Source organism: Lithobates pipiens, unplaced genomic scaffold (assembly GCF_037356315.1).
Source record: "Lithobates pipiens isolate NorthernLeopardFrog02 unplaced genomic scaffold, aLitPip1_a1.2 Scaffold_13, whole genome shotgun sequence".
Classification (NCBI taxonomy): Eukaryota; Metazoa; Chordata; class Amphibia; order Anura; family Ranidae; genus Lithobates; species Lithobates pipiens.
In genome coordinates, this window is record NW_027507718.1 from 470,344,965 (window position 1) to 470,372,513 (window position 27,549).

The window sequence follows — 27,549 nt, forward strand, 5'->3', positions numbered from 1 at the left end:
CACAATAATCACATTCTCATGCCGGATGCCTATATATCGTCTGTGCAGATATATAGCTATAAGTTTGAGTACATGATGCCTGCTGATGAGATATTTGTTCTTGAGTTCCCAGAACTGTCAGAGGGGTAGGATGAGGAACCAGGGAAACCAAAATATAAGCAAATTAATCTACAGTTTTAATAGAAAGTCAAACTATCTCCGATAAGTCATAATGTGTACTTATTTTATTTTGGTTTAACACAATTATAATGCATTCTTCGTAGAGTAATAGGCTACAAAAGTGCATGAACTACAAGCAGCAAGGAGAAATCGGAGGACGGGAATCAAAACACCTGTCTGAAAACATACAAATAGGATCTGCCTTTCGTTCACATTCAAGCTAAATAAGATCAGCTTTTCCTGGTAATAGACTACAGGCCAGTATTCAGAGAATGGCAGCTTCTACCTGAGGTTTTGCAAACAAATTGTTTTAATTTCAGAGAGGTTCCCTTTAAAAGAATCGGGTACAGGACTTCCGGGAAGAGTGGTGCTCACAGGCCCATTCACATGGCTGAAGTAGCTTCTGATCCTCTAGGCCTTGATATGTACTTACTGGTCAGCATCTCTCCCCTCTTGAGCTTGACATGTTCATGAGTCACCTCGGGCTTGCAGAAAAGAAAGAAAAAAAGAGTTTATGCATGAAATGCATTCATGGCCATTCAGTGTGTGCAGTTCTCATAGCTAGCAGGTAGACTTGTGTCATCAGTCTCTAACCTGCATTAAAAAAATACCAGCTGGGGATCTCATTGGTTGCAACTGGCAACACCTCTAATTTAAAGGGTAAGTTCACCTTTCTGAACATGTTGCATGTTACACCTATATTTAGTGTATAGCATGTAACTTGTTCAGCATCCACCACCCCACACCCCAATCCTCTGCTTTCCTGTGATTGTGGGCAGGGGATCTTCTACCCCCTCCGGCTGCCACGAGGCCACGCCTTTCATTCACACAGGTCTCAATGAACTATGAGGGAGCTGGTGAGCGCTCTCATAGTTCATTGATCTTACTGGACTTCATGTAACTGCCTGGCTGCCTGTATTGGATGTAAGGACAGACAGCTATACTGACAGTCTGCAGAAGCCTGGCATTCGATAAGATGATCACTGATGACTTGCAGGTCTGGCAGGCAAGAAAACATCTGCCATGAGATAGGAAAGAGGAGGGTACAAAGGGGTCCTTAAAACTGATTTTCAGTTATCGCAAATTTTTCATAGTTAAGTTGTTCCAGCTTGGACCAGTGTGAATATGTATGTATGTGCAATACCTGGCTGATCCCTGTGGAAGCTGGAAATTACTGTAGTAATCACCCCAACTACAACAATTGCCTCATCATTCCAGCTCCCATGCTGAGCACCTGCTTATGGAGCACAGTAAATTGCCCGTTTGGCACAGGTGACATTCAGAGAATACTTTGCATTTTCTCAATGAATGCAGAGTGTTCTCTGGACGAGGTGGAGATTGTGAGTAGCTGCTGGGACTGCCGTACTGTTTTTTTTTACGTTGTGCATGTGTAGTGTGTACTCTGTCTCCTATGGTGACCTCAGATTGTGACAGGAGGGAGTACACGCTGCGCAAGTGCAGTCCAAAAGAACAGGAGGGCGGTTCCTTCCATGGTACCTTTAGGGCGCTAGTACCAACAGATGTCCTGTTTCTACAGTAACTTGGGATGGGGTCATCACAGGTTGCAGAGGATTGTAATGGGTTTCTTTTAAATGCTCTTTTGGAGTACATTGCTTTAAAAAAAAAAAAAAAAAAAAAAAAGAGGATCTTTGGTTGGTAGGTACATTGAGGAAAAAAGTATTTGACTCCCTGCTGATTTTGTACATTTGCCCACTGACAAAGAAATGATCAGTCTATAATTTTAATGGTAGGTTTATTTTAACAGTGAGAGACAGAATAACAAAAATACAAAGCAAAACCCTTGTAGTTGGCCACCAGGTTTGCACAGGTTTTGGAGGCTGACGTTTTGTTAACTCTGCTCCCTCCACATATTTTCTATGGGATTAAGGTCTGGAGACTGGCTAGGCCACTCCAGGACCTTAATGTACTTATTTTTGAGCCACTCCTTTGTTGCCTTGGATCATTGTCATGCAGGAATACCAATCCACAACCCATCTTCAGTGCCCTGTCTGAGGGAAGGAGGTTCTCACCCAAAATTTGACAGTACATAGCAATACTTTTTTTTTTCCCTCACTGTAAGGGGGGGGGGGGGGGGGGTGCCAAGAGCCCCTGTGCATCCTATGTGATAATAAAGAAAAAGCTTGCTGTTTATAGGAAGGACCGAAATGATCTCATTGATCCCCGGAGGTTTAGTTGCCTCTAATCTCTATCCAATAAGTTTCTTTACAAAGTATTCTTTTGTCCCAGTTTCCTCCCCGTGGATCTTGTGGGATTACTTCAAGTACAAGAAATGTCATCATTGTAGTGTCAAACCTGTGGTATAGTCCTAGGTGTCGACTAACCGGAGTAAGCATTTTTGCCCATTGGGAATAAAAACGTGATCACAAATACGCTTTTTTAGGGGACAAATTGTTTTTCCGATGTAATATGCTCCGCACTTACAGTTCATTAGATATACTACTCTGGGTGTCTCGCACGTGGCATGAAAACTGGGTCAAAATTTCTCCCAATTAGGTAATCGACAGCTAGTGCCCACTTGTACATATGGTCAGCAGCTTGATCACTCTTACGGGTGGCGAGAGGGGACGTCCTACTGCTTCTACCGACTCACCGCTGTGATTAGTGAGTTGGAGAACTGATCCGCCAGCCCCGGATGGTGATCCTAGGGATTTCCGACAGACCAGATGGTTGCCGGAGTCTCTATGATCGTCTGAGGCTGGGCGTGATGTTATGACGTCACGCCCAGCCTCTGCATTCAAACAAATGGTGCCCCCTCAGCTGGAAAGCTGAGATTTTTTTTTTTTTTCCTATTTCAGGCTTCCCAGCCTAGAGGTGAGATGTGGGGTCTTATTGACAAAATATCTCACTGTAAAGAGGACCTGTCATGCCATATTCCTATTACAAGGAATGTTTACATTCCTTGTAATAGGAATTAAAGTGATCACATTTCTTATATATTTTTTAAAGAGTCAAACTAAAAAATGTAAAGTAAAATTAACAATAATGTTTTTTTTTTTTTTTAAAGTGCAATAATTCTAGCCCTAGACCTCCTCTGTAACTCAAAATATGTAACCAATAAAATTTTTTAAAGTTTCGCATATGGGGATTTTTAAGTACCAAACTTTGGCACCATTCCACGAGCGTGTGCAATTTTTAAGCATGACATGTTAGGAATCTATTTACTCAGCGTAACTTCATCTTGCACATGCAAAACAATTGGGATAACTTTACTGTTTTTTGTTTTGTTTTTTAAAGCGGGAGTCCACCGGGACTCCGCGTTTTTTTTTTTTTTTTTTTTTAAAGCCAGCAGCTACAAATACTGCAGCTGCTGACTTTTAAAATAGTGACACTTACCTGTCCAGCGCGCCCGCGATGTCGGCACCCGAAGCCGATCGCTAGGTCGTCTGTCGGGTCCTGCCGCCGCCATCTTGGGTATGGGAATCAGGAAATGGAGCCTTTCGGCTTCATTTCCCGGTTCCCTACTGCGCATGCGCGAATTGCGCTGCGCAATAAGGACGCTCCCCGCTGCCTCTGGGAGCTGTGTGTTTCCCAGCAGGCAGCGGGGCACTTGCGGGAAGGGGCGGGCACTTGCGGAAAGGGGCGCAAGTTAAGCCCCTTTCCGCAGAGAGCTGTCCCGGAAGTGGGTGCAGTTACCTGGATTATCCAGGTAACTGCACCCCCCTGAAAGGTGCCGATTGTGGCACCAGAGGGGGGGAGGGTTCCGATGAGCGGAAGGTCCACTTTAGGGTGGACCTCCGCTTTAAAACTGAAAACCTTTTTTTTTTTTTCAAAAAAAAAAAAAAAAGCGTTTCAAATATTGCTGCGCAAATACCATGCGAGATAAAACGTTGCAATGACTGCCATTGTTTTCTCTAGGGTCTCTGCTAAAAAAAAAAAAAATTCTAGCAAAGAAAATTCAGATTTTTACATGTAGGAATAGAAATGTCAGAAATGGCCTGGTTGGTAAGTGTTTAAGGAAACAAACTTTTTCCGTTTTATTCTTGTGCCATGAACTGCTTCAGTGTTGTTAATACTAAAGTAATGATATCAACCTAAAAGTATGTGTTCTTGTGCGAGGAAGATACAGTGTCTGTTTTATGTATAGCCTTTGATGCTATTTTATCATTGCCTCTTGGAGTAGGTATTGCCCCATGCAGTAAACAAAGTTAAACTTTCATTCATTGTGTTTTTACCTTCACTCTCCAGATTAATACCAAGCCTCTGCTCTTCTCCTTCCAACAGTTTCCTGTAGACTGCAATCTCGGCATCCAGCTTGAGCTTGATGTTTAGCAGGTCTTGGTAATCTTGTAGATATCTGGCTAGGTCAGCCTTTGTCTCTAGGAGGCGATCTTCCAGCTGGGCGATTATGTCTTGTAGGGAAGTGACTTCTTCCAGGTGCTTGGCTTGCATGTCATCCAGCAACTTCTCCAAGACATCATTGCGTGCCCTCAAAGTATCTATTTGACCCTGCAGGTCAGATTCTTGTGAGGAATACCTGCTAATATCTTCTCTGATATTCCTGATCCTCTCTTCATTCTTGGTCAGTTGCCCCTTGGCAGAACTGAGTTTAGTTTTGTACCATTTCTCTGCCTCTTGGATGTTTTTAGTTGTAGCTTGGTCAATCTCCAGCCGCAAGGCCTTAAGGGCTGCTGCCAGATCAGGTCGAGAGCTTTCTATCTCCAAGCTCACCTTTGACTCCTGGATTTGATTCATTAGGTCGGCAACTTCTTCATCATGAAGCTTTTTAAGGAACTCAATCTCATCCACCAGTTGTTCAATTCTTTTCTCCAGCTCCAGCTTCTGCACAGTGGCATCATCCACATCTTGGCGAAACTCCCTCAAGGTGTTCTCGGCCTCCACTGGAAAAAAAATTATCCAAGATTGATATCATTAATGCCTTTTGATTTTCTGAAGTTTTACAAATTTTATATTAATCCGTTTTAGATGGTGCAGTCACCCAAAGTAACCAATCATAATCTATCATTTACTGGCCTGGCTTCAGCTGAGTGAATTCTTCTTGGTTGCCACATTTAAAGTTTACGTCGGCCAAAACTTCATCAATTAACTTTTTTTACAAGTAAAATAAAAGAACAAATTTGGGTTTCTAAATATAAGTCCCTTATGTGAGTTACTTTCAAACAATGTCAGGACAATCAGTAGATCTGTAGATATACAGTATGTAGCTGACGTTTTATGCAAAGTTCTGACTTCATCTGTAAAAGTCAAACTTGACCCCACCCTCTCTACTTCTTAGACCCCTTTCACACTGAAGGCACTTTTCAGGCGTTTTAGCGCTAAAAATATCGCCTGCAAATCACTTCTCAAGCCACTCCAGTGTAAAGCCAGAGTGCTTTCATTCTTGCAGGACCTAAAGAACAGTCCTGCAAGCAGCGTCTTTGGGGCGGTGTATACACTGCTCCTAAATCACCCCTACCATTAAAAATAATAGGCAGCGGTGCTTTATGGACGGTTTTAACCCCAATCAAATGTGCCGATATAAGTGATAAAGAGGCCCGCGCCCCAGTGTGAAAGGAGCAAAGAAGTGGCTGTAAAGGCTGAAGGTTTTTTACCTTCATGCATTCTAAGTATGAAGGTAAAAAAAAAAATCTTCAGTGTGCTGCTCCCCCCACAGCCCACCTAATACTTACCCAAGCTCAATCCCAATCCAGCTCTGTGCACAAGAGCCTTGGGTCTTCCTCTCCTTATTGGCTGAGGCAGAGTAGTGGGATTCATTGGCTCCAATGGCTGTCAATCACAGCTAGTGAGGAGGGGGTGGGGCTAAGCCAGTCTCTGTGTGTTTTATTGACACACACATGCAGCTTGGAGTGAGCATGCACAAGTGCAAGCAGCTTGTTCTGGGGGCACTCAGCAGGGAGGAGGAGCCAGGAATGCCAGCAGGGGACCCAAGACGAGGTTCTGGGCTGCTCTGTGCAAAACCCCTGCATAGACCTGGTAAGTATAATAGCTTTGTTATTTTTTTAAAACAAAAAATTTAAAAAACGGAAGCGTCACTTTGAGTCCCTGTACCCTGACCCCACCCTTTCCACCACTCAAGAGTCTCTATTTGGTCAATTAAGTTATCTGTCACATCCAGTGACTAATAGGCTCTGGAGGTGGAAAGGTGAGCTTTCCCCCCCCAAGACCAGGCACCATTTTTTTGCTATTTAGCACCGTGCGACTTTAACTGGTAATTGTGTAGTCATGCAATACTGTACACAAATAGAGTTTTATTTTGGTGGCATTTGATCACCACTGGGTTTTTTATTTTTTGCGTTTAAAAAAAAATACAGAATTTTTTTTTTTTACTTTCTGCTATAAAACTTATACAATAATATTCTGCTACATCTGTTCGGTAAAAAAAACATCCCAATATGTGTATTGGTTTGCGTGAAAGTTAGTGTCTACAAACTGGTATATATTGTATTTTTTTTTTTTTTTTAATACTACTAATGGCGGGGTGATCAGAGCCTTATAATGGGACTGGGATAGTGCGGTGAGCAATCTGATACTGAGAGGGAACTGACTGCCACTGACATCACCAGTGACACTAATAGAGTGATCACAGAACTGAATGAAATATTTTTACTGTAAAGCTCAGTCAGAGGTGTCAATTGGACAAAGTCAGCCATCAGACCTGCTTCTAATGCCTCTTTAGATGACCCTAGTGCTCAGAGAATCTTGTGTCATATATTGAATGTTAATTGGTAAAACAAAGATTACGTAGATATTGTAACTGGCAGATATAAGACATTAGTTAAAAAATCCAATAAAATTTACGCAAAATCATTACACTTTGCTTTTAAATGTTAATCGCTACAACGCAAAACACTGTGCAAAACAAAAGTTTAGGAAGCAAAAAGTATTGCTCTCCTGGGGGGTTATTTATGAAAGGAAAATCCACTTTGCACTGCAAGTGCAGTCGCTCTAAATCTAAGAGGTAGATCTGAAATGAGTGGAAGCTCTGCTGATTTTATCATCCAATCATGTGCAAGCTAAAATGCTGTTTTTTATTTTCCTTGCATGTCCCCTCGGATCTACAGAGACTTTACTTCCAAGTGCACTGTCAGTGCAAAGTGGATTTTTCTTTAGTAAATAACCCCCATTGCATTGTGATTTCTGTATGCTTTCCCCTTACCTTTCAAAAACAGCTCCTCATCACACTTGGCATTCCATATGTCGATCTCTTCCTCTAGGTTTCCTCTCTCAATGTCTGCTGCATTTTTTTCTTTGTTCAACTTCTCAATCAGTTCTTTGAGCTCCTTGAACTCTTTCTCATATTCATCTGCTATGCCAGGTCCCCTTTCTTTAAGACGCCTGGTCAGTTCTTCAATCTCATCACGTAGGGTCTTGTTCTTCTGCTCCAGAGATCGGACCTTGTCAATGTAACCAGAAAAGCGGTTGTTCAGCTGCTGGAGCTCTTCCTTCTCATTAGGGCGGTGGATGTACACCTTGGTGGTGGCCTCAGCTTCCAAGCCATCCCTAACATTGCTGCCTAAGGTCACCGTGCAACCCTTGGTCCTGCTGGACTCGTTCACAGTCTTCTGAGAAAAGGCTGAGTTCTTCATTGTGGATGTCGTGTCTGAATTTGGAGAAGGTGGACTGGGAATAGCCCAAGCCAAGCTTATATGTAAGCTTCTGGAATGTGACAGATACTCTTTAGCTGTACACATTTAATGTATGGCCCTAATTAATCAGATACTTTGTGTACCACGAAAATGCTTTGGCTGGGCAGGATTGTTTAGTAATCACATTCTTAGGAGTTTTACACTTTGGTGCGACATGTCTGTCATATTGCATTATTGCAGTGATATCATATTTGCTGTGCCTGAACCATTAATTCCTCAGTAAACACATAATACCACAGTGCTTTCCAGCAACCCAAAACAATACAGAACAGGTCAAAATGTCAGGATCTCCCAAATTAAAGAACACCTGTCCCTTCGTAGGATGCAAATAGGTTTTAGCACTTGTTCACACCATGAGGGAAAGATACTAAACTGGAGCAGCTATTCGTAGTAACTAGCTTCAGCATGTTCAGTTGGGCTTAGCTTACGCTGGTGGTTTGGGAGCAGTAAAAACAAGCTGCTGAGATGCATTTTTTTTTTACCACCCCCTCCCTGTAAAGGCAGCTGGATGGTGGCACATGAGCCTTTGAGCTATTAAAAATTAAATAAAGAAGTTGATTGGACACTAGTGATGGCCGAACGGTTCGCCCGGCGGTCGTTTCGCGGCGAATTTCCGACTTTCGCCGTCCGCGGGTTCGAACGCCTTTTTCCGTCGTTCGCCCCGGCGGACTTACGTGTTTAATGTATACAAGAACTTTAACCTTTCGTGACACGTTTATCATGTGTTACAGGACAACCAATTGAGACATGACAGCTCATGGACACTTGGACATTCCCCCTAACCTATAAATACACCCGATCCGGTGGCCATTTTACATTCTTTCTTCTGTCACTGTAGGGAAAGGATCCTGTGTGGAGTAGGGACAGAGAAAACGCTAGCTATTTGGTACACAAAAGTTCTTTTCAGGACTGGTATAGGTGTTAGGTCAGCAGCCTGAGTTTCTTTTGTCAGTTTAGATAAAGGGACAGAGCGCTGTATGCTGCTATTTTAGGGACAGCTCAGCCAGATTAGTCTTTCTTCATCATCATCATCATCATCATCATTAGCTGTTACTATCAGGTCCACAAAAGAGCTGTTCCAGCTAATCGTTCCAGCCTACTCTTTTTTGCCAATTTGTATAGGGACAGGCAGGAAGCAGTGTGTCAGGCAGTGAGGATAATTTTAAAGACTTGCTGTTACTATTAGTTCCACAAAGGTTCTTTTCAGGACTGGTATCAGTGGTACGGTAATAGGCTTGTACACGTATAATATTCTTTCTTCCAAATATAGAAAGAATATTATACTTGACTGCTGCCCTTCTGCTGCAGTCTGCTAATCATTCACAACTCACTTGTTCCACAAAGCTCTTTATCAGGACTGGTAACTTGGTCTGTCTAGGGTGCTACGGTACATAGGCTTGGGTGCGGTACAGTCTGCTGTTCTGTAAGGACCGCTATCGGTCCACAATACATAGGGTTGCCGTGCACTACTGCTGACCGCTGCCCTATACTGCAGCAGTCCTTCATTGGTATAGGGACTGACGTACAGTCTGCTAATCACTAACACACAACCTGCTTGGTCCACAAAAGTTCTTATAAGGACTGGTAACTTGGTATAGGGTGCTACGGTACATAGGCCTGAGTGCGTTACAGTCTGCTGTTCTGTAAGGACCGCTATCGGTCCACAATACATAGGGTTGCCGTGCACTACTGCTGACCGCTGCCCTATACTGCAGCAGTCCTTCAGCGGTATAGGGACTGACGCACAGTCTGCTAAACACTAACACACAACCTGCTTGGTCCACAAAAGTTTTTATAAGGACTGGTAACTTGGTATAGGGTGCTACGGTACATAGGCCTGAGTGCAGTACAGTCTGCTGTTCTGTAAGGACCGCTATCGGTCCACAATACATAGGGTTGCCGTGCACTACTGCTGACCGCTGCCCTATACTGCAGCAGTCCTTCATTGGTATAGGGACTGACGTACAGTCTGCTAATCACTAACACACAACCTGCTTGGTCCACAAAAGTTCTTATAAGGACTGGTAACTTGGTATAGGGTGCTACGGTACATAGGCCTGAGTGCGTTACAGTCTGCTGTTCTGTAAGGACCGCTATCGGTCCACAATACATAGGGTTGCCGTGCACTACTGCTGACCGCTGCCCTATACTGCAGCAGTCCTTCAGCGGTATAGGGACTGACGCACAGTCTGCTAAACACTAACACACAACCTGCTTGGTCCACAAAAGTTTTTATAAGGACTGGTAACTTGGTATAGGGTGCTACGGTACATAGGCCTGAGTGCAGTACAGTCTGCTGTTCTGTAAGGACCGCTATCGGTCCACAATACATAGGGTTGCCGTGCACTACTGCTGACCGCTGCCCTATACTGCAGCAGTCCTTCATTGGTATAGGGACTGACGTACAGTCTGCTAATCACTAACACACAACCTGCTTGGTCCACAAAAGTTCTTATAAGGACTGGTAACTTGGTATAGGGTGCTACGGTACATAGGCCTGAGTGCGTTACAGTCTGCTGTTCTGTAAGGACCGCTATCGGTCCACAATACATAGGGTTGCCGTGCACTACTGCTGACCGCTGCCCTATACTGCAGCAGTCCTTCATTGGTATAGGGACTGACGTACAGTCTGCTAATCACTAACACACAACCTGCTTGTTCCACAAAAGTTCTTATAAGGACTGGTAACTTGGTATAGGGTGCTACGGTACATAGGCCTGAGTGCGTTACAGTCTGCTGTTCTGTAAGGACCGCTATCGGTCCACAATACATAGGGTTGCCGTGCACTACTGCTGACCGCTGCCCTATACTGCAGCAGTCCTTCATTGGTATAGGGACTGACGTACAGTCTGCTAATCACTAACACACAACCTGCTTGGTCCACAAAAGTTCTTATAAGGACTGGTAACTTGGTATAGGGTGCTACGGTACATAGGCCTGAGTGCGTTACAGTCTGCTGTTCTGTAAGGACCGCTATCGGTCCACAATACATAGGGTTGCCGTGCACTACTGCTGACCGCTGCCCTATACTGCAGCAGTCCTTCAGCGGTATAGGGACTGACGCACAGTCTGCTAAACACTAACACACAACCTGCTTGGTCCACAAAAGTTTTTATAAGGACTGGTAACTTGGTATAGGGTGCTACGGTACATAGGCCTGAGTGCGTTACAGTCTGCTGTTCTGTAAGGACCGCTATCGGTCCACAATACATAGGGTTGCCGTGCACTACTGCTGACCGCTGCCCTATACTGCAGCAGTCCTTCATTGGTATAGGGACTGACGTACAGTCTGCTAATCACTAACACACAACCTGCTTGGTCCACAAAAGTTCTTATAAGGACTGGTAACTTGGTATAGGGTGCTACGGTACATAGGCCTGAGTGCGTTACAGTCTGCTGTTCTGTAAGGACCGCTATCGGTCCACAATACATAGGGTTGCCGTGCACTACTGCTGACCGCTGCCCTATACTGCAGCAGTCCTTCAGCGGTATAGGGACTGACGCACAGTCTGCTAAACACTAACACACAACCTGCTTGGTCCACAAAAGTTCTTATAAGGACTGGTAACTTGGTATAGGGTGCTACGGTACATAGGCCTGAGTGCAGTACAGTCTGCTGTTCTGTAAGGACCGCTATCGGTCCACAATACATAGGGTTGCCGTGCACTACTGCTGACCGCTGCCCTATACTGCAGCAGTCCTTCATTGGTATAGGGACTGACGTACAGTCTGCTAATCACTAACACACAACCTGCTTGGTCCACAAAAGTTCTTATAAGGACTGGTAACTTGGTATAGGGTGCTACGGTACATAGGCCTGAGTGCGTTACAGTCTGCTGTTCTGTAAGGACCGCTATCGGTCCACAATACATAGGGTTGCCGTGCACTACTGCTGACCGCTGCCCTATACTGCAGCAGTCCTTCATTGGTATAGGGACTGACGTACAGTCTGCTAATCACTAACACACAACCTGCTTGTTCCACAAAAGTTCTTATAAGGACTGGTAACTTGGTATAGGGTGCTACGGTACATAGGCCTGAGTGCGTTACAGTCTGCTGTTCTGTAAGGACCGCTATCGGTCCACAATACATAGGGTTGCCGTGCACTACTGCTGACCGCTGCCCTATACTGCAGCAGTCCTTCATTGGTATAGGGACTGACGTACAGTCTGCTAATCACTAACACACAACCTGCTTGTTCCACAAAAGTTCTTATAAGGACTGGTAACTTGGTATAGGGTGCTACGGTACATAGGCTTGAGTGCGGTACAGTCTGCTGTTCTGTAAGGACCGCTATCGGTCCACAATAGATAGGGTTGACGTGCACCACTGCTGACCGCTGCCCTATACTGCAGCAGTCCTTCAGCGGTATAGGGACTGACGTACAGTCTGCTAAACACTAATACACAACCTGCTTGGTCCACAAAAGTTCTTATAAGGACTGGTAACTTGGTATAGGGTGCTACGGTACATAGGCTTGAGTGCGGTACAGTCTGCTGTTCTGTAAGGACCGCTATCGGTCCACAATAGATAGGGTTGACGTGCACCACTGCTGACCGCTGCCCTATACTGCAGCAGTCCTTCAGCGGTATAGGGACTGACGCACAGTCTGCTAAACACTAACACACAACCTGCTTGGTCCACAAAAGTTTTTATAAGGACTGGTAACTTGGTATAGGGTGCTACGGTACATAGGCCTGAGTGCGTTACAGTCTGCTGTTCTGTAAGGACCGCTATCGGTCCACAATACATAGGGTTGCCGTGCACTACTGCTGACCGCTGCCCTATACTGCAGCAGTCCTTCATTGGTATAGGGACTGACGTACAGTCTGCTAATCACTAACACACAACCTGCTTGGTCCACAAAAGTTCTTATAAGGACTGGTAACTTGGTATAGGGTGCTACGGTACATAGGCCTGAGTGCGTTACAGTCTGCTGTTCTGTAAGGACCGCTATCGGTCCACAATACATAGGGTTGCCGTGCACTACTGCTGACCGCTGCCCTATACTGCAGCAGTCCTTCAGCGGTATAGGGACTGACGCACAGTCTGCTAAACACTAACACACAACCTGCTTGGTCCACAAAAGTTTTTATAAGGACTGGTAACTTGGTATAGGGTGCTACGGTACATAGGCCTGAGTGCAGTACAGTCTGCTGTTCTGTAAGGACCGCTATCGGTCCACAATACATAGGGTTGCCGTGCACTACTGCTGACCGCTGCCCTATACTGCAGCAGTCCTTCATTGGTATAGGGACTGACGTACAGTCTGCTAATCACTAACACACAACCTGCTTGTTCCACAAAAGTTCTTATAAGGACTGGTAACTTGGTATAGGGTGCTACGGTACATAGGCTTGAGTGCGGTACAGTCTGCTGTTCTGTAAGGACCGCTATCGGTCCACAATAGATAGGGTTGACGTGCACCACTGCTGACCGCTGCCCTATACTGCAGCAGTCCTTCAGCGGTATAGGGACTGACGTACAGTCTGCTAAACACTAATACACAACCTGCTTGGTCCACAAAAGTTCTTATAAGGACTGGTAACTTGGTATAGGGTGCTACGGTACATAGGCTTGAGTGCGGTACAGTCTGCTGTTCTGTAAGGACCGCTATCGGTCCACAATAGATAGGGTTGACGTGCACCACTGCTGACCGCTGCCCTATACTGCAGCAGTCCTTCAGCGGTATAGGGACTGACGCACAGTCTGCTAAACACTAACACACAACCTGCTTGGTCCACAAAAGTTTTTATAAGGACTGGTAACTTGGTATAGGGTGCTACGGTACATAGGCCTGAGTGCGTTACAGTCTGCTGTTCTGTAAGGACCGCTATCGGTCCACAATACATAGGGTTGCCGTGCACTACTGCTGACCGCTGCCCTATACTGCAGCAGTCCTTCATTGGTATAGGGACTGACGTACAGTCTGCTAATCACTAACACACAACCTGCTTGGTCCACAAAAGTTCTTATAAGGACTGGTAACTTGGTATAGGGTGCTACGGTACATAGGCCTGAGTGCGTTACAGTCTGCTGTTCTGTAAGGACCGCTATCGGTCCACAATACATAGGGTTGCCGTGCACTACTGCTGACCGCTGCCCTATACTGCAGCAGTCCTTCAGCGGTATAGGGACTGACGCACAGTCTGCTAAACACTAACACACAACCTGCTTGGTCCACAAAAGTTCTTATAAGGACTGGTAACTTGGTATAGGGTGCTACGGTACATAGGCTTGAGTGCGGTACAGTCTGCTGTTCTGTAAGGACCGCTATCGGTCCACAATAGATAGGGTTGACGTGCACCACTGCTGACCGCTGCCCTATACTGCAGCAGTCCTTCAGCGGTATAGGGACTGACGTACAGTCTGCTAAACACTAATACACAACCTGCTTGGTCCACAAAAGTTCTTATAAGGACTGGTAACTTGGTATAGGGTGCTACGGTACATAGGCTTGAGTGCGGTACAGTCTGCTGTTCTGTAAGGACCGCTATAGGTCCACAATAGATAGGGTTGACGTGCACCACTGCTGACCGCTCACCTATACTGCAGCAGTCCTTCAGCGGTATAGGGACTAAGAGTTTTGTCACAGGGTCATTTAAAAAATGACATGCAGAGGAAGAGGCAGGCCCTTCCGCAGGGGTGGTAGGGGTAGGGCAGGAGCAACAGGCTTGAGCCAAAGTGGGAAGTTGCAGAAGGTGCGTTCAATTACTTTAAAGGATGCACCAGACTTGGTTGAGTGGCTCGCTCAGCCTTACTCTTCTGCACCCTCCTCATCCTCTCGATCTGCACCCTCTTCTTCACTCTCTGCTATGTGCACCCCCAAAGACACTACCACCAACAACACGACCACCACCACCACCACCACATACCTTCCGCTTGAGTCACTGGAATTATTTTCCGATCCATATCAAGAGGACATTTCTGATGCGCAGCCACTCTTGGTATTGGATCAGGAAGAGGAGGTAGCAACAAGCGCTACTCAGCAGTCTGACGCCAGTACCCAGATCAGCCCAAGGAGGAGGTTGGTCCCCGGTGTTGCTGCCTACTCTACTTATAGCGGTGGGGAAGGTGACGTTGATGATGACGTGTCTAGTGATGTCACGTGGGTGCCCACAAGAGAGGAAGAGGAGGGGAGTTCAGAGGGAGATATGGACCAGCAGATAGGGAGGAGAAGCAGCAATGACTTACATTGCACAGCAGGGACAAAGCAGACTGCAAATGTATCAGGAGCGAGTCATCGACCATGTACGGTCACATCTGGCGCTCCCAGGACACCGGCACATGGCTCCGCAGTGTGGGCTTTTTTTAACGTGTCCGCTGCTGACAATAGCGTTGCCATCTGCAATCTTTGCAGTCAACGCGTTAGTCGCGGTAAGCCCAATACTCACCTAGGGACGACCGCCTTAAGAAGGCACATGAGCAGCCATCACCGAGCCCAGTGGGAGCAACGGAACACACAAAGCCACACTGCAGGCTCTCACCGTCCAGCCTCGTCTTCTACTTCTCCTTCTCCTCTCTCCTCACAATTGTCCTCCACTCCACCTTCCATCACGCCAAGCTCACATTTTTCTGCAAAAAGGCAGGCTTCCGTGGGCCTAATGTTTGAGCGTAAAAAAATGATGACGCCGGATAACCCTCTTGCCCAACGGTTGGCGGCTGGCTTGTCAGAACTCATAGCCCGCCAACTACTGCCATATAAACTGGTGGACTCGGAGGCCTTTCGCAAATTTGTGGCCATTGGAACACCACAATGGAAGGTCCCAGGAAGGAAGTATTTCTCAGAGAAGGGCATCCCAGAGCTATATGGCCATGTTCAGCGGCAAGTGAATGTATCTCTGGCACACAGTGTCGGTGCCAAGATACATCTGACCACAGACACGTGGTCTAGCAAACACGGGCAGGGAAGGTATATCAGTTTTACTGCCCACTGGGTGAACCTTCTGACGGCCGTCAAGCATGTAACCCGTGGCACCCGTGTAGATTTGGTTTTACCGCCACGGATTGCATGCAGGCCTGACTCTTCTTCTCCTCCTCCTACTCCATCCTCCTCCCTCTCCTCCTCAGCTGCCTCCTCCTTTTCCGCTGCTAGCGTCTCTTCCACTGCACCGCCCAAGCTCCCCAGAACCTATTCCACATGCCAGGTGAGACGTTGCCATGCCGTGCTGCGTCTGTTGTGCCTGGAAGCAAAGAGCCACACTGGCCCGGCACTCCTTTCAGCTTTGCGTTCACAGGCAGATGAGTGGCTAACACCGCTCAATTTGACAGTTGGTAAAGTGGTGTGTGACAACGGTGCCAATCTGCTTAGCGCATTGAAACAGGGCAAAATCACGCACGTGCCGTGCATGGCACACGTCTTAAACTTGGTCGTGCAGCGATTCCTTGTCAAATACCCTGGGGTCCAGGACATCTTGCGGCAGGCAAGGAAAATCTCGGCCCATTTCAGAAGATCTTACACGGCCATGGCTCGCCTTGCTGACATTCAGCGGCGACACCATCTGCCGGTCAGACGTCTTATTTGCGATTGCCCGACGCGATGGAACTCAACCTTCTATATGCTTGATAGGCTGCTCCAGCAGAAACGTGCAGTTAACGTCTACCTGTATGAACTCTGCGAAAGAAACGGTTCTGGGGAGCTGGGTTTTTTTTCACCGCGCCAGTGGCTGCTCATGCGCGACACATGCAGACTTCTGCGGCCATTTGAGGAGATCACCAAACTGGTCAGTCGCAGCCATGGCGCCATCAGTGACATGGTACCTTATGCCTTCTTTCTGGAGCGTGCATTGCGTCGTGTCATTGATCAGGCTGTGGAGGAGCAGGAGCGGGAAGATGAGGAAGTCGCAATGCTGGATGAATTCCCAGGGGGGGCTACTCTATCTGAGACAAGTCAACAACAGGAGTCTGATGAGGAGTCAGAGGAGGATGGTGCCGGGGCGGATGAGCAGGAGCAAGAAGAGCATGCTTTAAACCTTTCTGGGATCCCTGTTGTGCGAGGATGGGGAGAGGAGAATGAAGAGGACGACATTATCCTGGATGATGAGCAGGAGCCAGGCCACCACACCGCTTCCACTTTAGTGCAAATGGGGGCCTTCATGCTCCAGTGTTTTAATAGGGACCCCCGTATAAAAAGCATGAGGGTCAAGGACCAGTACTGGGTGGCAACGTACTTAGACCCCCGGTACAAACACAAAATGGCGGAAATGTTACCGCCGTCGCAGAGGGCTGTCAGAATGCAGCACTTCCAGGCCTTGCTTCGAGAAATGCTGCATTCTGCTTTTGCGTGCGCTGGCAGAGGAGCAATTCCCACTCCCAGAGAAGGATTTGCGGGTACCAATCCAACAGCGCCTGCAAGAAGAGGCCGGTTTGAAGATGTGTTGGTGACTTCGGATATGAGGTCATTCTTTCAGCCGACCCATCGACAGGTGTCATCCGGATCCAGCATCAGGGAACGCCTAGACCGTCAGGTGTCCGACTACATTGGGTTAACGGCCGATGTGGACGCTCTGAGGAGTGATGAACCCCTAGACTACTGGGTGGGCAGGCTTGACCTCTGGCCAGAGCTTGCCCAATTTGCAATCGAACTGTTGGCTTGCCCCTCATCCAGTGTCCTGTCCGAAAGGACGTTCAGCGCAGCAGGGGGGATTGTGACCGATAAGCGTACTCGCCTAGCTCACCACAGTGTTAACTACCTCACATTTCTAAAAATGAATGAGGCATGGATCTCGGAGGAATTCAACACATGTGATCAGTAGACCATGTATATGTCTATAAACAATTTTTGGAATCAAGCACACAGACCTTCTTAATTCATTTGGCTCACTTCCCTGACCCAAAAAAGCACACCGTACTATATGCCCCTACCCTCCTCTTTGAAGAGGTTGAGCGGTGTCATATTTCTACTGGGGCTGCTTATTATGAGGGGTTCCCACCATCCCTGTGCTGTGCTGACTTCCTCCTGGGTGTTCTTATTATGAGGGGCTCCCACCATCCCTGTGCTGTGCTGACTTCCTCCTGGGGGTTCTTATTATGAGGGGATCACACCATCCCTGTGCTGTGCTGACTTCCTCCTGGGGCTGCTTACGGTGCTGCTGTCAGCGCTGTATGTCACGGAGCTGCTGTCAGCGCTGTATGTCACGGAGCTGCTGTCAGCGCTGTATGTCACGGAGCTGCTGTCAGCGCTGTATGTCACGGAGCTGCTGTCAGCGCTGTATGTCACGGAGCTGCTGTCAGCGCTGTATGTCACGGAGCTGCTGTCAGCGCTGTATGTCACGGAGCTGCTGTCAGCGCTGTATGTCACGGAGCTGCTGTCAGCGCTGTATGTCACGGAGCTGCTGTCAGCGCTGTATGTCACGGTGCTGCTGTCAGCGCTGTATGTCACGGAGCTGCTGTCAGCGCTGTATGTCACGGAGCTGCTGTCAGTGCTGTATGTCACGGAGCTGCTGTCAGCGCTGTATGTCACGGAGCTGCTGTCAGCGCTGTATGTCACGGAGCTGCTGTCAGCGCTGTATGTCACGGTGCTGCTGTCAGCGCTGTATGTCACGGAGCTGCTGTCAGCGCTGTATGTCACGGAGCTGCTGTCAGCGCTGTATGTCACGGAGCTGCTGTCAGCGCTGTATGTCACGGAGCTGCTGTCAGCGCTGTATGTCACGGAGCTGCTGTCAGCGCTGTATGTCACGGTGCTGATGTCAGTGCTCTGTATTACGGTGCTGCTGTCAGTGCTCTGTATCTCCTGCACCCTCTTGTTTGCCTACCCTGGTCCCTGACCTTCCCTCTCCTCCATTGCCTTCATTAGCTCCATAGTCCTGAATTGTCAGAACAATTTCCCAAATAAAAAAAAAATGCTTGTAGTTATCGATCCCAAATTCACCTCATACATGTATTATGCTATTGTCCAGGTGGTGGGACTACGTGCTACCCCCTAATAATTACCCCGTGGCCGCAAATTCGACCTAAAGGTTTGCGAAATTCGCCTCCCATTGAAGTCAATGGAGCCCGCGGCGAACGGTCGTTTTCGCGAACGTTTGTGTCCGTTCGCGTTTCGCGTTCGCGAAACGTCCCGTCGGAAGTTCGTCCATCACTATTGGACACCATTCACAGCTGCTCCAGTTTTATCTCCATTGATCTGCAGTGAACAACAGAGGCTCAATGCAAGGGCACATAGAAAACAATTGTACGTGGATACAATAATAACCCCCAGTATTGGTGTCAGTGGACGCAATAGTGTCCCCCGTATTGGTGTCAGAGGACGCAATAATACCCCCAGCATTGTTGGCAGTGGACGCAATAATACCCCCATCATTGGTGTCAGTGGACGCAATAATACCCCTAGCATTGGTGTCAGTGGGTGCAATAATTCCCCCCCAGGATCGGTATCAGTGGACGCAATAATTCCCCCAGCATTGGTGTCAGTGGACGCAATAAAAACCCCAGCATTGGTGTCAGTGGACGCAATAAAAACCCCAGCATTGGTGTCAGTACTTCTTATACCCCTCCCATGTTGGTGGTTAGTGACAGTGAAAGTTATTTCCACCCACATGAAGATAACAGTAGACGTTATCTCCACTCTCTTTTAGTGCTGGGTGCTGGAACACAGTATCACTTGCAGGAATTTAAGACAAAGGTTGGTCCTTGTTTGCATGTGACAACAATATCACAAATTCTCCACAAATGTGGCTTATATGGAAGGGTCGCAAGAAAAAAAAAACTCCACTCAAGAAAGACCACATGCAGTCACGACTAAGCTTTGCCAAAACACATTTTTAGGGCCAGTTCACACCATAGAAATGCAGTCCAGATGCGTTCCAGGTGCTTTTCTGCATGAACATTTTTGATGGTGCAGTCCTGTGCATTTTCCCCCTCTTTTCTTAACCTTAAAGAAGAACATAAGTGTTCCAGTGTGTTTTTGGTGCATTCCAATGCGTTTTTGATGCATTTTACAGCGTTCCAGTGCAGGAAAAATGAAAAACTTTTTTTTCTGGAACTGGCAAGACTGGTGTGAACTATGCCATTGAAAATATTTAAACCTACTTTTCATGCACTGGACTGCATGTGGTGTGAACTGGCTCTGAAGATTCTGAGGCCACATGGAAAAGGTGTTATGGTCAGACAAGACTAAAATTAAATTATTTGGCCTCAACACCAAATGATATGTCTGGCGGAAATCCAATTCAGCTCACCATTTAAATAACCATTCCTACAGTAAAGCATGGAGGTGGTAATATACTGTTATGGGGGTGTTTCTCTGCAGCAGGGACTGGAGTACTTGTCAGGATAGAAGGGAAAATACTGTCAAATTCTTGGTCTGCTGCCCTCTGCCAGAAAGTTGTTAATGGGAAGAAGGTTTACCTTCCAACGTGACAATGACCCAAAGCACACAGCGAGAATTACTGCACAGTGGTTGAAGGAGAAAGGGGTGAGCGTGCTTGCATGGCCTAGTCAGAGTCCAGACTTAAACTCCATTGAAAATCTGTGGAATGACTTGAAGGTTACAGTCCACAAATGGTCACCATCAAATTGAACTGAACTTGAGCAGAAGTTCTGCAAAGAAGAATGGGCAAATATTGCAAAGTCTAGATGTGCAAAGTTAGTAGAGACATCCCAACAAAGGCTGGAATTAAAGAAAAAGGGGGTTCAACAAAATACTGACAGTGATTCTGTTTTTTTTATTTTGATATATTGGTGTTATATCTTTCACTTATCTTAGTGATGATCATGGCAATATCTTTTAAATCAGCGACACACTGCAGCTGTAGGGTATATGTTGCTTTGAAATTTAACCCTTATTGGACTGCAATCTTCAAGTCATTCTACAGATTTTCAATGGGGGTTTAAGTTAGGGCTGTGACTAGGCCAGTCACCTTTTTCTCTTTCAACCACCATTAAGTTATTTTTGTTGTGTGCTTTCTGTCATTGTCATGTTGGAAGGTAAACCTTCTTCTGATTGACAGCCTTCTGGCAGGGGGCAGCACATTTTCCTCAAGAATTTGGCAGTAGGGGTGGCTGAACTGTTCGCCCGGCGGTCGGTTCACGGGGAATTTTGCGTGTTCGCGATTCGCCTGATCGGCGGAATATTGCCGCTGTTCGCCCGGAGGACATATGTGTTTACAGTGTTAAAGAACTTTGACATATGATGACACATCCATCATGGGGTACAGGACAGCCAATTGAGACATTTCAGCACATGGACAATTGGACATACCCCCTACCTTATAAATAGACCTGATCTGGCGGCCATTTTACATTCTGTCTTATGTCAGTGTAGGGAGAGGTTGCTGTGTGGAGCAGGGACAGACTGTAGTGACACAAATCGCTAGCTATTAGGTCCAAAAAAGTCCTTTTAAGGACTGGTATAGGTGTAGTACAGTATATAGGGTTCAGTGCACTGCTGTGCTGGTGATTGCAGCAGCCTGTCTTTTTTCAGTGTAGGGACAGGACGCTGTGTGCAGCAGGGAGAGACTGTAGTAACACAAATCACTAGCTATTAGGTCCACAAAAGTCCATTTAAGGACTGGTATAGGAGTAGTACAGTATATAGGGTTCAGTGCACTGCTGTGCTGGTGATTGCAGCTGTCTTTTGTCAGTGTAGGGACAGGACGCTGTGTGCAGCAGGGACAGTCAGTTTAATCACTAGCTAGCTATTACTATTAGGTCCACAAAGGTCCTTGTAAGGACTGGTAGAGGTGTACAATATATAGGGTGCTGGTGCATTGCTGTGCTGCAGATTACTGCTCATTTCTGCAGCTGTCTTTTATCAGTGTAGGGACTGAGGGACAGTCTGCAAATCACTAGCTACTAGGTCCACAAAGGTCCTTTTAAGGACTGGTATAGGTGTACAATATATAGGGTGCTGTGCTGCAGATTACTGCTGGTTTCTGTAGCAGTCTTTTATCAGTGTAGGGACTGAGGGACAGTCTGCAAATCACTAGCTACTAGGTCCACAAAGGTCCTTGTAAGGACTGGTATAGGTGGACAATATATAGGGTTGTGGTGCACTGCTGCTGACTGCTGCCCTATTCTGCAGCAGTCTTTTATCAGTGTAGGGACTGTCTGCAAATCACTAGCTACTAGGTCCACAAAGTTCCTTGTAAGGACTGGTATAGGTGTACAATATATAGGGTGCTGGTGCAGTGCTGTGCTGCAGATAACTGTTGGTTTCTGCAGCAGTCTTTTATCAGTGTAGGGACTGAGGTACAGTCTGCAAATCACTAGCTACTAGGTCCACAAAGGTCCTTGTAAGGACTGGTATAGGTGTACAATATATAGGGTGCTGGTGCAGGGCTGTACTGCAGATAACTGTTGGTTTCTGCAGCAGTCTTTTATCAGTGTAGGGACTGAGGGACAGTCTGCAAATCACTAGCTACTAGTCACAAAGGTCCTTTTAAGGACTGGTATAGGTGTACTATTTGGTGTGCAGTATATATGTGTGTAATACACGTATAAAATACTTGCACGTATAGAAAGCATAGTATAGTGCACTTCCACTGTGCAGCATTGTGACTGCTGAGCGGTTCTGCAGTAATACTACAAAGAGTGACAAACGCAATAAAAAAAAAGTATTATAACTGGTGTGATAGACCAGTGGCCCCCAAAAACGACAGATTGAAGCGGGGTGTTATATACCTTCTTCCACATACATACTGCACTTCTCTAGAGACTTTTGTCACAGGGTCATAAAAAAAAGGCAGGAGCAACAGGCTTGAGCCAAAGTGGCAAATTGCAGAAGGTGTGTGCGATTACGTCAAAGGACACACCAGACTTGGTTGAGTGGCTCACTCAGCCTTACTCTTCTGCACCCTCCTCATCCTCTCGATCTGCACCCTCTTCTTCACTCTCTGCTGTGTGCACCCCCAAAGACACTACCACCAACATATACCTTCCGCTTGAGTCACAGGAATTATTTTCCGATCCATATCTAGACATTTCCGATGCGTAGCCACTCTTGGCATTGGATCAGGAAGAGGAGGTGGCAACAACCGCCACTCAGCAGTCTGACGACAGTACCCAGATCAGCCCAAGGAGGAGGTTGGTCCCCGGTGTTGCTGCCTACTCCGAGATCTCTAATTATAGTGGTGGGGAAGGTGACGTCGATGATGACGTGTCTAGTGATGTCACGTGGGTGCCCACTAGAGAGGAAGAGGATGGGAGTTCAGAGAGAGATATGGACCAGCAGATAGGAAGGAGAAGCAGGAAGAACTTACATTGCACAGGAGGGACAAAGCAGACTGCTAATGTATCAGGAGCGAGGCATCAACCATGTACGGTCACATCTGGCGCTCCCAGGATGCCGGCACATGGCTCCGCAGTGTGGGCTTTTTTTAACGTGTCCGCTGCTGACAATAGTGTTGCCATCTGCAATCTTTGCAGTCAACGCATAAGTCGCCTTAAGAAGGCACATGAGCTGCTATCACCGAGCCCAGTGGGAGCAACAGAACACACAAAGCCACATTCCAGGCTCTCACCATCCAGCCTCGTCTTCTACTTCTCCTCTTCTCACAATTCCCTCCACTCCACCTTCCATCATGCCGTCCTCACATTTTTCTGCAAAAAGGCAGGCTTTCCTGGGCCAAATGTTCGAGCGTAAAAAAATGATGACGCCGGATAACCCCCTTGCCCAACGGTTGACAGCTGGCTTGTCAGAACTGATAGCCCGCCAACTACTGCCATATAAACTGGTGGACTCGGAGGCCTTTTAGAAAATTTGTGGCCATTGGAACACCACAATGGAAGGTCCCAGGAAGGAAGTATTTCTCACAGAAGGGCATCCCAGAGCTATATGGCCATGTTCAGCGGCAAGTGAATGTATCTCTGGCACACAGTGTCGGTGCCAAGATACATCTGACCACAGACACGTGGTCTAGCAAACACGGGCAGGAAAGGTGTATCACTTTTACTGCCCACTGGGTGAACCTTCTGATGGCCGTCAAGCATGTAACCCGTGGCACCCATGTAGATTTGGTTTTACCGCCACGGATTGCATGCAGGCCTGGCTCTTCTTCTCCTCCTCCTACCCCATCCTCCTCCCTCTCCTCCTCAGCTGACTCCTTTTCCGCTGCTAGCGTCTCTTCCGCTGCACAGCCCAAGCTCCCCAGAACCTATTCGACATGCCAGGTGAGACGTGCTGTGTCTGTTGTACCTGGAAGCCAAGAGCCACACTCCTTTCAGCTTTGCATTCACAGGCAGATCAGTGGCTAACACCGCTCAATTTGACAGTTGGTAAAGTGGTGTGTGACAACGGTGCCAATCTGCTTAGCGCATTGAAACAGGGCAAAATTACGCACGTGCCATGCATGGCACACGTCTTAAACTTGGTCGTGCAGCGATTCATTGTCAAATACCCTGGGATCCAGGACATCTTGCGGCAGGCAAGGAAAATCTCGGCTCATTTCAGAAGATCTTACACGGCCATGGCTCGCCTTGCTGACATTCAGCGGCGACACAATCTGCCGGTCAGACGTCTTATTTGCGATTGCCCGACACGATGGAACTCAACCTTCTATATGCTTGATAGGCTGCTCCAGCAGAAACGTGCAGTTAACATCTACCTGTATGAACTGCGTCAGAACAGGTTCTGGGGAGCTGGGGTTTTTTTTCACCACGCCATTGGCTGCTCATGCGCGACGCATGCAGACTTCTGCGGCCATTTGATGAGATCACCAAACTGGTCAGTCGCAGCCATGGCGCCATCAGTGACATGTTACCTTATGCCTTCTTTATGGAGCGTGCATTGCGTCGTGTCATTGATCAAGCCGAGCAGGAGCAGGAAGATGAGGAAGTCACAATGCTGGATGAATTCCTAGGGGGGGCTACTCTATCTGAGACAAGTCAACAACAGGAGTCGGAAGAGGAGTCAGGGGAGGATGGTGCTGGGGCGGATGAGCAGGAGCAAGAAGAGCATGCTTTAAACCTTTCTGGGATCCCTGTTGTTGTGCGTGGAGAACGAGGAGGACGACATTATCCTGGATGATGAGCAGGAGCCAGGCCACCACACCGCTTCCAGTTTAGTGCAAATGGGGGCCTTAATGCACCAGTGTTTTAACTGGGACCCCCGTATAAAAAGCATAAGGGTCAAGGACCAGTACTGGGTGGCAACGTACTTAGACCCCCGGTACAAACACAAAATGGCGGAAATGTTACCACCGTCACAGAGTGCTGTCAGAATGGAGCACTTCCAGGCCTTGCTTCGAGAAATGCTGCATTCTGCTTTTGCGTGCGCTGGCAGAGGAGGAATTCCCACTCCCAGAGAAAGAGTTGCGGGTACCAATCCAACAGCGCCTGCAAAAAGAGGCCGGTTTGAAGATGTGTTGGTGACTTCTGATATGAGGTCATTCTTTCAGCCGACCCATCGACAGGTCTCATCCGTCCAGCATCAGGGAACGCCTAGACAGACAGGTGTCCGACTACATCGGGTTAACGGCCAATGTGGATGCTCTGAGGAGTGATGAACCCCTGGACTACTGGGTGAGAAGGCTTGACCTCTGGCCAGAGCTTGCCCAATTTGCAATGGAACTGTTGGCTTGCCCCTCGTCCAGTGTCCTGTCCGAAAGGACGTTCAGCGCAGCAGGGGGGATCGTGACCGATAAGCGCACTCGCCTAGCTCACTACAGTGTTGACTACCTCACATTTATAAAAATGAATGAGGCATGGATCTCTGAGGAATTCAACACATGTGACCAGTAGACCATGTATATCTCTATAAACGATTTATTTAATCGAGCACACAGACCTTTTTTCTACATTTGGCTCACTTCCTTGTACAAAAAAAGCACACCGTACTATATGCCCGTACCCTCCTGTTTGAAGAGGTTGAGTGGTGTCATATTTTTGGGGCCCAGCAGCGAGTTGCTGGTATCAGTGCTGCTGTCAGTGCTCTCTATCTCGGTGCTGGTGTCAGTGCACTCTATCACAGTGCTGGTGTCAGTGCTCTATATCAAGGTGCTGGTGTCAGTGCTCTATATCACGGTGCTGGTGTCAGTGCTCTATATCACGGTGCTGGTGTCAATGGAATCTATCACGGTGCTGGTGTCAGTGCTCTATATCACGGTGATGGTGTCAGTGCTCTATATCACGGTGATGGTGTCAGTGCTCTATATCACGGTGCTGGTGATCATCTCCTGCACCCTCTTCATAGCCTACTCTGACCTTTTCTCTCCTCCATTGCCTTCATGTGCTCCTGAGTCCCATATTGTCAAAATTTCACAGATAAAAAAAGAATGCTTGTAGTTGTTGATCCCAGATTCACTATATACATGTGTTATGTCAGTGGCCATGTGGTGGGACTATGTGTGCACAGCTAGTAAATATTTTGTGGCTGAAAATATGACCTGTAGGTTTTTAAGGTTCGCCTGCCATTGAAGTCAATGGGGCCCGCCGCAAACTTTGCGGTTCGCAAACTTTTGGCCGCGTTCGCGAAACGTCCCGTCGAAAGTTCGTCCATCTCTATTTGACAGTATTTTTCCCCATCCATTTTTCTTCTATCCTGACAAGTGAACCAGTCCCGGCTGCAGAAAAACACCCCATACCAGGATATTACCACCTCCATGCTTTACTGTTGGAATGGTGTTATTTGGATGGTGAGCTCTATTGGATTTCCACCAGACATATTGTTTGGTATTGAGGCCAAATGATTCAATTAGTCTCATCTGACCAGAACACCTTTTTCCATGTAGCCTCAGAATCCTCAAGGTGTGTTTTGGCAAAGCTCAGTTGTAACTCCATGTGGCCTTTCTTTAGGAATATAGTTTTCTTGCAACCCTCCTATAGAAGCCACATTTGAGGAGAATTTGTGATCTTTTCACATTCACAGAATGGACACTCTTTGTCATAAATTCCTGCAATTGTTTCAGAGTTGCTGTAGGTCTCTTGGTAGCCTCTGACCAGTTTCCTCCTGGCTCTTTCATCCAGTTTGGAGTGTCTTCCTGATCCAGGGTGGGTCTGTGTTGACCCTGTGTTGTACCAAATACCTTTCAGACTTCACTGTGCTTCTATGCATTGATAAAGCCTTTGAAGTTTGTATTCATCTCTTGACTTGTGCCTGTCTACAATTTTATCCCGGAGATCTTTTGACAGTGCCTTGCCACCCATAGTTGACTGTTTGCTTCCGTAGCACTAGTGAAAATTCAAAGTGAATACTACACTGTGACTAAAACCTACAGATAAAAAAAAAAGCAGCAAACATCACCGAAAGGCTGACGGTTAAATATAGAAATGAAAAAGAAAAAATGTTGCCTTAAAATTTATGTATGTAAACCTATGGAAACTATATCAAGAAATTACAATGAATCACAATAAAGTGCAAAATGAAAATGATATGTGTAAACATGTGAAAACCATGTCAAGAAATCACAATAAAGTGGGAATTGAAAAATCCAATATTAATACCAGGTCAGTGGTACTAGTGTAAATCCCAAAAGGATGTAAACATTAAGAACAATATGCGTTAAAAACAGTAAGAAATACAGTTCCATAAGCTGTGAAGAAAGATCTGTGTGAAGAGTGACTAATTCCATGTAGTTAGGTGACAAAACTTTATGGTGCCCGAAAGGAAGAATTGCTGTCAACTCCACCACCCATAAGAATGAGGCTTACTGGAACTCACAGGCTTGAAAAAGCATATGCCTCTCAAGTCGTGATAAGCTTTATAATAAATGCGGCAGGTCTCTACTTCAAAACGGTCACCAATGCTTCACTCAGTGTGGTGTTTGCATAGTAAGGCTTGATTCACACCTATGCATTTTTAGTGCTTTTTGCACTACAGTCCATTTAA

At 46.8% G+C, this 27,549-nt stretch overlaps 1 protein-coding gene across 1 annotated transcript; it reads right to left on the bottom strand.

The window, feature by feature from the left end:
- Positions 1–202: 202 nt before the first annotated feature.
- LOC143975464 (vimentin-like) lies at positions 203–7,765 on the bottom strand. The gene is made up of 3 exons (XM_077477879.1): positions 7,295–7,765; positions 4,353–5,018; positions 203–644 (listed from the first exon to the last, which is right to left on the bottom strand). Exons 1-3 carry the CDS (start codon positions 7,722–7,724, stop codon positions 628–630), a joined length of 1,113 nt encoding a protein of 370 aa, XP_077334005.1. The 5' UTR covers positions 7,725–7,765; the 3' UTR covers positions 203–627.
- Positions 7,766–27,549: the final 19,784 nt, after the last annotated feature.

What these genes read in the sequence shown, in the direction of transcription:
- LOC143975464 (XM_077477879.1), bottom strand. Translation starts at nt 7,724, where the DNA reads ATGAAGAACTCAGCCTTTTCTCAGAAGACTGTGAACGAGTCCAGCAGG. An exon ending in TGAGGAGCTGTTTTTGAAAG is followed by an intron (nt 5,019 to 7,294) that starts GTAAGGGGAAAG and finishes TTTTTTTTCCAG; the next exon opens with TGGAGGCCGAGAACACCTTG.